General features: G+C 40.0%; 1 protein-coding gene across 1 annotated transcript in view; it reads left to right on the forward strand.

Moving 5' to 3' along the window:
* The window catches only part of adgrb3 (adhesion G protein-coupled receptor B3), a gene marked incomplete at both ends in the record, with an annotated part of 114,963 nt that extends 102,334 nt beyond the window's left edge, over nucleotides 1–12,629 (forward strand). The window contains 12 exons of the mRNA XM_083922644.1: nucleotides 728–878; nucleotides 2,623–2,692; nucleotides 3,090–3,156; nucleotides 4,811–4,896; nucleotides 5,219–5,317; nucleotides 5,681–5,852; nucleotides 6,555–6,650; nucleotides 7,489–7,528; nucleotides 9,322–10,001; nucleotides 10,137–10,172; nucleotides 11,031–11,135; nucleotides 12,441–12,629. Of these exons, the coding sequence (XP_083778770.1) occupies nucleotides 728–878; nucleotides 2,623–2,692; nucleotides 3,090–3,156; nucleotides 4,811–4,896; nucleotides 5,219–5,317; nucleotides 5,681–5,852; nucleotides 6,555–6,650; nucleotides 7,489–7,528; nucleotides 9,322–10,001; nucleotides 10,137–10,172; nucleotides 11,031–11,135; nucleotides 12,441–12,629 (1,791 nt within the window). The remainder of the gene's footprint in view (nucleotides 1–727; nucleotides 879–2,622; nucleotides 2,693–3,089; nucleotides 3,157–4,810; nucleotides 4,897–5,218; nucleotides 5,318–5,680; nucleotides 5,853–6,554; nucleotides 6,651–7,488; nucleotides 7,529–9,321; nucleotides 10,002–10,136; nucleotides 10,173–11,030; nucleotides 11,136–12,440) is intronic.
* Nucleotides 12,630–13,311: the final 682 nt, after the last annotated feature.

A 13,311-nucleotide genomic window follows, 5' to 3' on the forward strand; every position in this document is an offset into this window, starting at 1 on the left:
CTCTTTGTGCGGCATCGCTCAGATTACCACCGCGTCACACTGCAAACAATGTGAATTGGAGGGAAAAAAAGCTTAATCTCTTCTCACTCACAAATGTCAGCGTGCAATGACAAGATTCTTAAGGATACCTCTTTATTTCTAATCCTCTTCTAAACAATCCTATTTGGAGATGCCTCTCTGTGGAACAAAGATGGACAAGCTAATGAAGCTGAAAAGTGGCGCTACATTGTCGAGCCTGAATGCAATCTGCTGCCTCCGACACGTGCATTCTGTATCATTTAAGCAGTGTTGTGTTTTGTTCCTCTCCTCTCTGTGTAAAAGAGTTGACCTTGGCTCACATGCCTCCAGGTGGGATCCCCGGCATACTAATGAGGGTTAGTGCAGAGGAATGCTACGCCATGGCTTTCTGTGTCAGCTAGCTCTGATCTCTACTACAAATGCCACTTCTGTTGCTGCAGTCTAAACTGATGGTTTGTTTTATTCACTGCACGGGATGGTACTCCAGTAGATGGTCTAGACAGACAAATGCTGCAAGAATAGTTCAAGGAAATAAAGAAATATCAATATAATCGATTTACAGGAATCTGTACTAGTGGAATCTGATGGAGTCTGCGTTTTTATTTCTGCGGCGCTGTTGTCTTGCATTGTACATGTGAAAATCTGTTTGAACAAACAGCCAATGAATATAACTATTTCTGACCCTTTGTTTTCTCTCTTGTATCAATAGCGTGTCTGCGTCATGACGACAGCCTTTCTACACTTCTTCTTCCTGGCATCGTTCTGCTGGGTCCTCACAGAGGCCTGGCAGTCTTACATGGCAGTGACGGGAAAGGTTCGGACCAGGCTCATCCGCAAACGCTTTCTGTGTCTGGGCTGGGGTAAGCAAGCAGCATGCTTCTCTAAACCTCTCCATTATCTCCCATCATCCCTCGCAGCTGCCATCTTCTCTCAAGGTCTCTGGCCAAGGTGTCTTTCCAAGAATCTGTACATCTTTTTTTCCGTCCGCTGTTCTCATCCTCTCTGTGGGGCAGCCAGATCTTCATCCTATCAGGCTCTTTTGTTGTGATGCTTTTGTGCTCCAGTGAATCTCTCTGAGGGCTGGGTAAATGGACCGGCCTTGAGCAGCTTGAGGGGAGACAGAGTCCCCCATAGCAGGTTGCAATGACCTTAAGTCTGAAAAAGGTTGCGAGCTGAGCACTCACACTGTAGGGAAATACATTTCATCAATAGAGTTCAGAAGATTGAAACGTTTGAATGTATACTCTTCTGTATGACTATTCATATTCTGTATTCATATTCAAGTCTAATGTTTAATAGTTTGTAGCAATATGTATCACAAGTAAAATTCAGGAAGGCATCAATGCTATGTATTTATTATCCATATTGTGACAGATTTTAACCAGTCTGAGTATGAGATTATTAAGTTTATCCCGCCTCCCACGCTGTGTTCTCTGCACTTGATTATCACATCAAACAAAAATGAACCATAATTACTTCTATATCTACAATATAGTATAACTACTATCATATCTGTCAATAAACACATGCAATCAAACATATCTGTATCAAAATATGAAAAATTTAAATTTTTTCTTCATTTGATAAATGTCAGTCTGAATCCTTGTCCAAGGGGTTCTTTCTTACAGACTGCTGAAAAATCAATTTGATTATGAAAGAGCCCACACTCATTCTTCCTGTTACCTAGCAACAAACAAGGCTCTCTTAGTCATTGCAGTGCCACTGCTTGCTGCAAAAAAAAATGGACAAAGGCTGTTCTACTATCACATAGATTTCTCAAAAACGCCATAACAGACAATTTGCAGATGAATACCACAATCAATGTCTTCTGGTATGACAATAAAAATGAAATACACAATATCAACAATAATCAGTGACTAACCCGTTTTCAAACACAGGAGAAGAAAAAAATCCAAACTGATCTCCAAAGCGGCGCGCTAGACACGGTACCTGTTATCCCTTAATACAGCCTGTCTGAAGTGCGGCATCTCCACCAGGCTGTTGCCGGCGCAGTGATTCATGACATGCTTGCGTACACTCGGCACTCTTTACCTCTTCAGCGCTGCAGAGAGGCACTGGATGGCCACAGGGTCTTCAGCTCGTGCCTCCAGGAAACTGATTACATCAATAGCACCTGCCTGCGCTGCTCCGAGAGGGAAAAGCGTTAATATTATGAGCACACAGTAGTAAAGACTGAATCCATTACAGCAATCTATAATGAGGAGCCAAACAGCAAAATCATATGTAAAAGGTGTGGAGGGCGGTGAGTTTCTTACAGTACAGTGGTGAAATTTCACTACGTGCTTTTCTGGACTTGATGCACTGCTGCCATTTTGTCAGAGCACAGTGCAGTCTGTTCTCCTCTACTATTAAAAGGAACGCTGTAGAGAATGTTGATTGAAATATCGAATACATGTAATTGATCATAGACTCTAAGATGATTGTGTCGACTCATTACTGTAGCTTCTAATGGAGTGAATCTAGCTGCACTTTGTTAAATGACTGGAAGGCACAGCGGCTGACTTTTTCTGCATTGTTATGCTCTCAGTTCTGACCAAAACAGGAACTTCTCAGGTAACTATTAATTGTTTTCTCTTTTTTAAGGATTACCAGCTTTAGTGGTTGCTATTTCAATGGGATTCACCAAGACAAAGGGCTACGGGACACCTTTATAGTAAGTTTTTTTTACATTTGTTTATTTATTGTTCAGTGCACACTGAGTAGGTTCATAGTAACGTATAAGAGTAATGATTAAGTGCTTCGGCAGTGGTTTACTTATCCTAAATAGTGCCATTAACAAAGTCTTCTGTAGCCAATCAAATTTCAAAATGGCGCAGCAAGACCCCAATTCCGTGTGAGTTGTATCCCTGCTGGATACCAAACGAATAAACACTGCTTAAAATCTCTTTAGCATTTTATTACCCTGTGAAACTTTGGAAATAGAGTTACAGCATATGGCACGTCTCCCCTGACAATTGAGGGAAAAACAATTGTATGCTGGTGTGCACCATTAACTTGGATGTTAATGCCGTGGTGGGAGCTAACTGTTTTTTGTCCTGCTCTCCCTGCAGCTGTTGGTTGTCTTTGGAGGGTGGGCTCCTGTATGCCTTTGTTGGACCTGCAGCTGCTGTTGTTTTGGTATGTTTTAATTATCACATGTCCACTTTTACAGTTTATATGCTGAGAATAAGGGCTTGGAGATAATTCCGTATGATAATTTATCATCTTTCAAATGAGAAGGTAGAACACAATTACCTTGTCTAAATTGTCAGTAACAAGCACATTAACTTCTCAGAAAATGTACCATATGGCCAAAATCTTCTATCCAGTGTATTTTCACATCTCAATAAGGATATGACCAGGTCTATATAAAAAAAAGATTATTTTTGTACACTCCTGTGTGAATTAAACACTTAAAAGGTACTGAGTATTCTTCCATTGAATTAAGAACTTTAGCCTTTACCATGTGGTTATTTCATATAGACTATTTATTGATTTAATTTTCAGATAACATGCTATATCGTAATATATATATTACATGAAATGATAATATATATGAAAGGACCTATAATGAAAAAGAAGATTTTGGCCATGTCGCCTTGCACTCCTGAGAATACAAGGAAAATACAACAAAGAAAAAATACAAGAAAGATCAGCCAGCATTTGCATAGTTAATCTGTGCAAGCAATCCATCTGAAAACATTGAATAGCTTATAAAAACATTTTATAAAGATGGAGCAGACAAACCACAATGTCTTAGTGATAATGGTACAGTATCAATGTGGTACAAATTGCTGAAACTCTTCAAAATGTTGCTATGATAATGCGTAACACTCTGCTTTTAAAGTCAAAGTAATGAGCGCCCCATCAGGCAATGTGCTCAAGCAATTCTCTTTCATTTACCATAATGGTGCGCCATGTAGCTGTGAGGTTATAAAGTATTCATGCATTAGATTTGTTCAAAATCTAACATACTGGGGTATTTTAATCATCTTGTATTTACATTGTTGTACAGGGAAAATTACATAAAAGAATGTGATTATGCAAATCACTAAGTCTGTGTCAGGGACGGAGGACACATACCGAGTTGACGGATAACGAGTCATAGTTTTCATTGTCAAACCTTTTGTTCTGTGGTGGGATTTGAAATAAAGTGATTTCAAAATTCTTCATTTTTTTTTCTTAAAGAGTTTCAGGCTTTAAGTCTTGCACCGCTTGAACCTCAGAGGGACACAAGCAAAAATGGCAGAGACAACCCTCTGCATTGAGAATGGAGACCACAATGCTGTTACCACTGTATTGATACTGTAACATCAGAATAAGATGTCTCCCAGACACAGAGAGTGTTGGATAAAAAAACGTCCCCAATGTATTTATATAAATACTTAATGAGCTCTTTATCTCTGCTGGAGGGATTTGAAATAGTCGAATATCTTAAAGAATGTTCTACCCAGCTGCTGTAAATCTTCAGTTTTCTAGGTGGGGCTAATAATAGGAGAAGGTGCCTTTGAGAAGACAAGTGTTTCTTGTCAAGCAGATCTTTTCTTGAGGCTGTTTTGCTGGGCTGAGTATCCAGGGCATGCCTCACCCATTGGCTGAAATGTCACAGAGATGAGCAAACAATAGAAGCTAGAGGTCAAAGCTCAGCGCAGGCGGAGAAAAGAAACACCCCGCAGGATAGTGACATTAAAACCATTGGCTGCCTGTGTAGAATATCACGCTGATTTTGAAATAATCTAGTTGCAGATGATTTATTGAAAAGCTAATATTCCTGTTCCCTCCCTATTGACAGGTCAACATGGTGATTGGTATCTTGGTGTTTAATAAACTCGTGTCCAGAGATGGCATACTGGACAAGAAGCTGAAGCATCGTGCAGGGTATGACAGCACATCCTTGTTAGTACCTCATTTTTCTTCTTAACATTTCCTCATGCAAAAATACAAATATTTTCCACACGTATGGAGATTTGGACCTCCTTTTGGTGTTGTTGAAAGGAAAATTAAAGGCATAAACATAAAGAGGTCAGATCTCTCTCGGGAGCGATGTGGCGTCGTATTTCTTTGGCAGAATCAGTCCGAGATGAAAACCATTAAAACGCCCACACATTGGCTGCTTTTGCTAACATGACGGGGGAGAATGTAAAGTCGGCGTAGTGGCTGTTAGCGTTGTTTGTCATGCTGTTGTCTCTATGTCCCACAGACAGATGAGTGAGCCGCATACAGGATTAACTCTCAAGTGTGCCAAATGTGGTGTTGTATCAACAACTGCTTTATCAGCAACTACAGCTAGCAATGCAATGTAAGTGCTTGTCAGTGTGTCTGAATCAATAAGACGATGCTACAGGGAGTCTCTGCATGTACAGCGTGACTGTCCACCTCTACAATTTAGACGTTGCAGTCCACTGCAGCGTAAACTGATGTTCCAATTACATCCACAGTACATTAGATCTACAGTATAGGAATGTCTTTTTCTGTAAACATGGGATGTCAGTTGCGTATTTTACAGTAAGCTTCCATCACTACTAGCATGCACATTAAAGCCCTGGGGTAAAAAAGGCTCTAATGGAGATGCCCCTTTTTTTACTCCAGACCTGATTGCGTTATCTACACCAATTTGCTCTCTTTTTATTTCCTCTACACAATCCTCTCTTTCTTCTCTCAGGGCGTCCCTGTGGAGTTCCTGTGTCGTCCTACCTCTGCTGGCTTTGACCTGGATGTCTGCAGTGCTCGCCATGACAGACAAGCGCTCCATCCTGTTTCAGATCCTCTTTGCTGTCTTTGACTCACTGCAGGGTTTTGTCATTGTGATGGTGCACTGTATCCTACGGAGAGAGGTAGAGGGTGGTTTTAAGTCAGTTTTCTTTCACCCGTCATCTTCGTTTACGTGGAGATGCAATCCATATGTATGCTTGTTTTATTGTTTAATTTTGCTGGGAGTAGATTTGCTCAATCCCAGGTTAAACTGGGGATAATTTAAAGGTCCCATAGTATGCAAATTTTCAGGTTCATACATATTTTGGGTGTTTACCACAAACATATTTACATGCTTTAATGTTCAATAAACTACTGTCTGTCTAAATATACCCGTATCCAACCTCTATCTGGAAATCTGTATCTCTATATAACTCTAAAAGCACTGTAGCAGCACATTCTACCTAGGTATACGTCATATAGTATAGTATAGTTGTGACATCTGGCAGCTTGTGTAAAGGCACAGTTTATGAATACTGGCTGTGTACATTTCTCTGTAGATTGAGCAGTTTGATACTTTTACAGTATTTATTTAAATAGCACTTTAACCTGCTTTATAATAATAATAATAATAATAATAATAATAATAATAATAATAATAATTAAACTATATATTGGCAGGCTATTGTAAAAAGACATCTCACTCAATATGGGACCTTTAACTTGCTCAAGAACTTAACAAAGTACTTTTGATGAATTGACAGAGGATAAGACCTAACAACAAAAGCAAAAGCTTATTTCTCAAAAAACATTTTATGCAGTATTGTGGACATGTCTGTCTTTAGGTCCAAGATGCTTTCAGATGTCGGCTCAGAAACTGCCAAGACCCAATCAGTGGTGACGCAACCGGAACCTTCCCCAATGGACATGCCCAGATAATGGTAGGCACAGCTTCCCTCTGTTATCTGTAACCATTAGAGCCACTATAATTTAAGAAGACCCAATGTTCTCTGGTTATTTATAATACAGATGCACACCTCCTTGTTCTCCATTGACCTTGATTTAACTTGTGCTCCTCATGCATTTTTTTTTATTCATTACTATTCAGTTTAATATCCCCTCATGAGGCATTGTTTCCCATAGGTTAATAATTTTTCATACAACGCTTTTGCAAAGCTGCAATTACATGCAGGGTAGACGTTTCACCCTCTGATAAATGACATTAGTTCCCTTTGGTTTTCTTAGGCCCTAAGCCCAATCCTTTATTTCCATTTGATTGAACGTCCTTTCCATGTTTGCCATGCATCTCTCTCATATCCTCTCACAGGGTAATAGAGGAGTGTTCCCATCCTGACCTTTGAAATGGGACACCAGTCCTCTTCATCTAGCACGACGACGCCAATGCCACTGGCACATCATAACAATGATCTTCCATTAGCATTCTAATGCCCCTCTGAGTGTAATAGTTTTCATGATAGCAGAATGGTGTCAATGCCCCCTGGTTCAATACTGTCATTAGCAGTGAGCACAAACTACTTCCCAGATGCTGCAGTTGCATTTTTTCCATAGATGTGTTATTGATATATTGTTAAGATGGAGCACAGAAGGAAATGACTGCTTTGCATTTTTCTAAAGCATTGGGACATAATTAAACAAATATATTATTGATCATAAACTTGCAGCTGGCCTTTACATGTGAGGATGCCTCTTGTTTTGTGTGTACACAGTTTACAGTATAATATGTTTTATACTGACTATTTGACTGTCCTCTGCCGACAGACGGACTTTGAGAAAGATGTGGACATCGCCTGCCGGTCAGGTAAACACAGATGGTCTCTTATTTACAAGATTCACCTTGCCTCGTGTGTGGAAAAAAAACAAAACAAAAGAGGTTAGAAAGCAAAAAATAGCTACGGTTACATAACTACTTCCAATCCCCACAGGAGTTTTTATTTCCAGTTACCAAAACACTGACTTTAATTTGAGAAGAAAACCGTATAAAGACAGCTGTTGGATATTCACTTTCAGCTTTACTGCAATTAATTTGAATCTTGTGGCATTTGCACGTCGTAATTGTGTTTTTCATTAACATGTTGACGCTGCCATAAAATAGATGCGTAGGTGCTATGTGTTTCATTTTTGAAAGATATTCTTTCTAGAACTCATGCCAGCAGGAGGGTAATGATTCTTCATGATTTCTGCGTCTGTTTTTTTTCTGTTCTTTGGAGCCACTGTAATTGTTGGTAGACGAGTCAATGATTTAAAAAAAAAACCTAAATGTTCCACAGAGATCCTGCAAGTTATAACTAGTGGCACCTGACTAGCACGAGCCTGGAGACTCGTCTTTCTTCAGACCCTTCCAAACCAATGAGGAACACAGCCTAAATAGGTCTACAGGGAATAACCAAGCTGACCGCTATTCGGAGCTCTCAGAAACATCGCTTGTTAAGAGACAAAAAGGGCTGTCTGGCTCTTCTGAACCATAGTACTTCATGCTGCGCAGTCTTGTAAAGCTAAAGTGAACATACTCAATACAAAAAGATAGAGCAGACAGGTGTCACTTATAAATCATGACCAGACTCATACTGAAGTAGAGCTGCGGACAAAGAGAAATGCACTTTACAGATTACTCTCTGGGCTCAAAGAGTTAAGGAAAATAACAATATAATGATAAACTTTATTTATGTAGCACCTTTCATAACAATAAACGCTGCTCAAAGTGCTTTACAAATGACAAATCAATTGCACACTGTAAAACACAAAACACAAGAAAGTGAAAAGCAATATAATAATAAAATCCTAAAGAGGTGAAATAGAATAATACTACTTATATAACGATTTTTAGATGCAAAAAACATTTAAAAAATAGAAATATCAAATACTGATGTTAAGAAGTGCAATATAAATATCATAAAAAATTAGCTGTTTGTTAAAACCATCACTGCTTTAGCTTATCTAATTTGTAGTGAAAGTTGGCTGTTTACAAACAAGGATTACTGTCAGCAGCCGAGGTAATATCCTGCAGGTTCACCCTGCAGAATATAAGAGTAAACTGAATACCAGTCCATGTCCACACTGAGCATTAAATTAGACTCAAACAAAAAAGGCAAATGTTTCTTGTTGTCCTTAGCATCTCCTTGCAGGCCTTTTTTGTGAACAGACAACATAATTCTGACTGATTCACGAGGAAATGATTAAAATGCTCAGTGCGGAGGAGAGCCTTCTTATAACCTAAGAAGCTATTTCTGTTGTTTCTTATATAATATTTGGTACTTTACAAGGTCATCACCAATCACTAAACAATGATTAAGATAATACACGCTGTATGGTAGGGATAATTTCACACTTTATATACAGTTTCATCCTCAAGAGATAGATGCTGTTGTGTATCTTTGCATTTAGGTGTAATATCACACTCCAAGCATATTCACAGTTATCTGTCCTGTCATAACAGTTGTCTCTCTACAGTGCAAAATTCTTTGAGAATTGGTTCATATTGATTTGAGATATCTTGTGCTTTTGGTCACATGCTGGATAATCTCAGACAAACTGTGACACCACTTTCATTTACGAGGAAATTCCAACTAATCCTTGTATCCCTCTGCCCTGCAGCACTCCACAAAGACATGGGCTCTTGTCGCGCCGCCACCATCACAGGCACCCTGTCCCGCATTTCCCTGAATGATGAGGAGGATGAGAAGGTCCCCGAGGGCCTCAACTACTCCACGTTGCCTGGCAACATCATCTCCAAAGTGATTATCCAGCAGCCTTCAGCTCTGCACATGCCGATAGGAGTGGGAGATCTGAAAGAGCAGTGCATGGCCGACAGCAACGCCGACATGCGGCGCACTGTTTACCTGTGCACCGACGACGCCATGCGCCAGAGCGACCACGACATGGTCGGCCATGACATGGAGGGCCACTCGTTGCAGGGTCAGATGATGGAAACGGACTACATAGTCATGCCTCGCGCCTCTTCGGCAGCGGTGTCGGGGTCGGGCAACGTGCCCACCCTCCTAAAAGACGACACCAAGATGAACATCACTATGGATACGCTGCCACACGAGAGGCTGATGCATTACAAGATGAGTCCTGACTTCAATATCAGCCCGTCGGGCATGGACCACATGAATGTGAACCTGGAGCAGCAGTATCCTAGCGCTCCGGAGCAGATGCAAAACCTGCCCTTTGAACCTCGCACGGCTGTTAAGAACTTCCTCGCTGAGATGGAAGAATCCGCGGGGCTTTCTAGGAGTGAGACAGGGTCTACAATATCTATGAGCTCCTTAGAGGTAAATACGCACATGTGGATGAAGCGCAGAGGACACAGAGCTGAAAAAAACTCCTTAACATATACAATGCACCTTTATTTACATAGATCTTCTTACACTTATTTAAACCTAATACCTTCATTTTTTTTTCCACAGAGACGAAAGTCACGGTATTCTGATCTGGACTTTGAGGTACGTTAAAAAAAAAAAAGTTTCTTTCCGTAGCACATGCATCTAGCTTTTTTTTTAGGCCGAGAAAAGCCATTTGTTTGCAGTTGTGTTTGTCATTTGATTTACTAGTACTTGTTGTGCCTCTTAAGCTTATTGGAGTTACACAACCTTGACAAGATTTATTAACATGCTGTGTAGTTAAGGTAAAAGCAAGGCTGTCATCTGACAAACAGGGCAACAGTTCTCATCTATATTTTGTCCTCCTCCATCTCCTACATCCATTAGCTATACGTTGATTTTCAAAAATGTATGCTTTTAATGTCATTTGCACATTTCACATCTGTTTTTACCACTGGTTTCAACAATGATTATATTGGCTTGCAAACACATATTGAAACCTCCTCTGGCAGGTTTTAGCATTTCCTTTGCATTATTAAAGCAGGCTTTACTGCATTTATATTGTACGCACTTTCAAAGTAAAGGAAACCTGAGATTTCTGGCAGCTATTTTCGTTTTAGCATTGATGCACACTAACCTTTAAAATGGAAGTTTTGTGCCCAGGTTTGATTATAAGGATTTCCCTTACACCAAGGAAATGAGGCAATTTGTCACTGACGAATTTTGTTTAATTCAGATACTCCAGACATTGCAAATTAAAATAGTTTGGCGTTCTATCATCCTAGCTTTAATTATCTTGGTGTTTCCTTCATTTTGGCAGTCACTTGTATATATGCAGAGACAAGTAGATTTGTTTTAAACCTGGCCTAGAAGTCAACAACCATGACACTAACAAATTGATCAGAGTTGGAGGGGCTGTAGAGGAAGATGCATTTCCATTATTGGCTGTCAATACCAAAGAAAAAACCCTTGCCATTGCAGAAAGTCATGCACACCAGGAAAAGACACATGGAGCTGTTCCAGGAACTGAATCAGAAATTTCAAACCCTGGACCGATTTCGTGACATACCAAATATGGGCAGCATGGTGAGTAACAGTAAAAAAAAAAAAAAGAAAGAAAAAAGAACAGGGGGGTGGCCAATTAAAGAGAGTGACATCACAATAACCTTTTTAAATATCCGGCGCCGGATAAATAGTGTGTGATTGTGCAAATGAGCGGTTACAGTATGTAGCTATAGTATTTACATGGAAGTGGGCCTTCCTATAGGCTACATAGCGGGCCAGCCAACAGCTGGCGGGGGCGCGAGTGAGGGGCCCGCCCCTTAAAAGCACTGAAGCATTTTCCCTCAAGGCCAGTCTCAGGAAAGAAAGACCTTTGGTAATCTTGTTGCAATAGAGTGCATCCATTCCAATGCAAGGCCATGAATGCACTTTTATTTACATGCACATTTATCTACTTAGCAACCCCATCATTTTTCCATTAATGCATGGCAGATTATTTAACCTATCAACATCTATACAAATACAACCTTAAGTTTGCTGTTCTTTTACTGCAACTGTGTGGGAAACTTTTCTTCTTTGCCACTTTGGATCTAGAAATCAGGCGAGTTATGACACTTCTTCCTGACCTTGTTGCAAATCAAAAGCTCCACCTCCGTCTCCGCACCTGACTGGAGATGTAGACAATGGGAGTGCCAAGCTGAATCCGTCTCTCTGAAGCGGCAATGTTTTCCTGTATTGAATGCAACAAATAAAAATGGGCCAGTGACCAAAACACAGCCAGAGTATAAGACAATGTCAGGCACGCAGCAGCCTGTTGGCTGCATGTAATCCTTTTTTTTCTCACTCACATTTCAATCACCCTTACAGCGCAATGTGATTTGATGGTCGTTGCTTAGTTACCAGTGCAAGTTCTTTTGTTTAGAAAACGATAACTACAGTACATTCTCACTCGCCCTTTTTTTCCCCCAAATGAATCTACTGCAGAGCTGGCTGCAGACATTAGTATCCATTTTATATTCCCTGTCTGGGAGCACTTGCTCTTCCTTATTTGCAATAGTGTCTTTAGAACTGTCAATGAGAGCTCACGCAGATAAATGGCTCACACATGAAGCACCAGTTTCTGAGCTTGGGGGGGAAACGCAATTCTGTTCTGAATCCATGATAAGCATGGTCATATTTAATACGCTACCATTATCTTTTGTTATTTGATGCTTTCCACAGCATTAATCCATTATTCTCAATTAGCAATGGGTAGGAATTCATACAATGCCCTTTTGAATGAACTGACTTTACTGGAAACGTCTTTTTTTTTGTTTGTGAAAAAAAAAAAAGATTCGCTGCAGAGGATGTCATGCCACTAATATCACACCCCACTGGCCATGTTCACAGGACAAGGCAATGCCAATCAAGAACCCATGGGAGAGCTACAATCCAGCCTGTGAGTACCAGAATTACGCCACTATGAATGTACTAGAATCTGACACCAAGGACTCACTGGAGATGACGCCTGCAGAGTGGGAAAAATGTGTCAACTTACCCTTAGACGTCCAGGAGGGAGACTTCCAAACAGAGGTCTAGAGGGGGATGCAAACGGGAAAAAAGGAGGAGAAAGAGATGTATTTTGCACTGAATAAAGCAACAGACTTTTCTAACAGCCTTGGCATACATATCTGGATTATACGAGTGTGGCAGGGACATTATGTGCCAATACAATATAAGGACTGAGGAGAGAGGAAAAAAAGAGAAAAAAAAGGGAAAAAAAACATCAGTGTTACTTTTTGTATTCTCACTAGTGTACTTAGTGTGGGGCAGCCTGGTGTACAATATTTACCATCTTGTGTTTCAAATTATCTGTTGAGGAATTGGCTAAAAAAGGTAATCTCTCAAGATGAAACCTCACAAAGCAAATGACATGCCATGTCGTCCCAGCTTCATTGGGTCTAGTTTTGATTTAATAAAACTGGACCCGGGAGCACAATGTATATATTTATGCAGGTTTTTAAAAAGTTTATAACAGTCTGTTTGGCCATTACTACACTTTTTACTTTATGATATAAAACATGGGAGGCAAAGAGGATTTTTTCTGTCATATTAAAATGAATGTTTGTCAAGCTACATTCTTCATTGCTTTAAATGCAATAAAGATAATACTCACTTTTATATAAATAATATATTTCACAACTTTAATACTGCAGAATCTGCTTGAAGGATCCCAGCAAGCTCTCTCATCTGCAGCTCTGTATAAAATATTTAAAAACAA

Source organism: Echiichthys vipera (assembly GCF_963691815.1).
Source record: "Echiichthys vipera genome assembly, chromosome: 11".
In the NCBI taxonomy this organism is placed as follows: Eukaryota; Metazoa; Chordata; class Actinopteri; order Perciformes; family Trachinidae; genus Echiichthys; species Echiichthys vipera.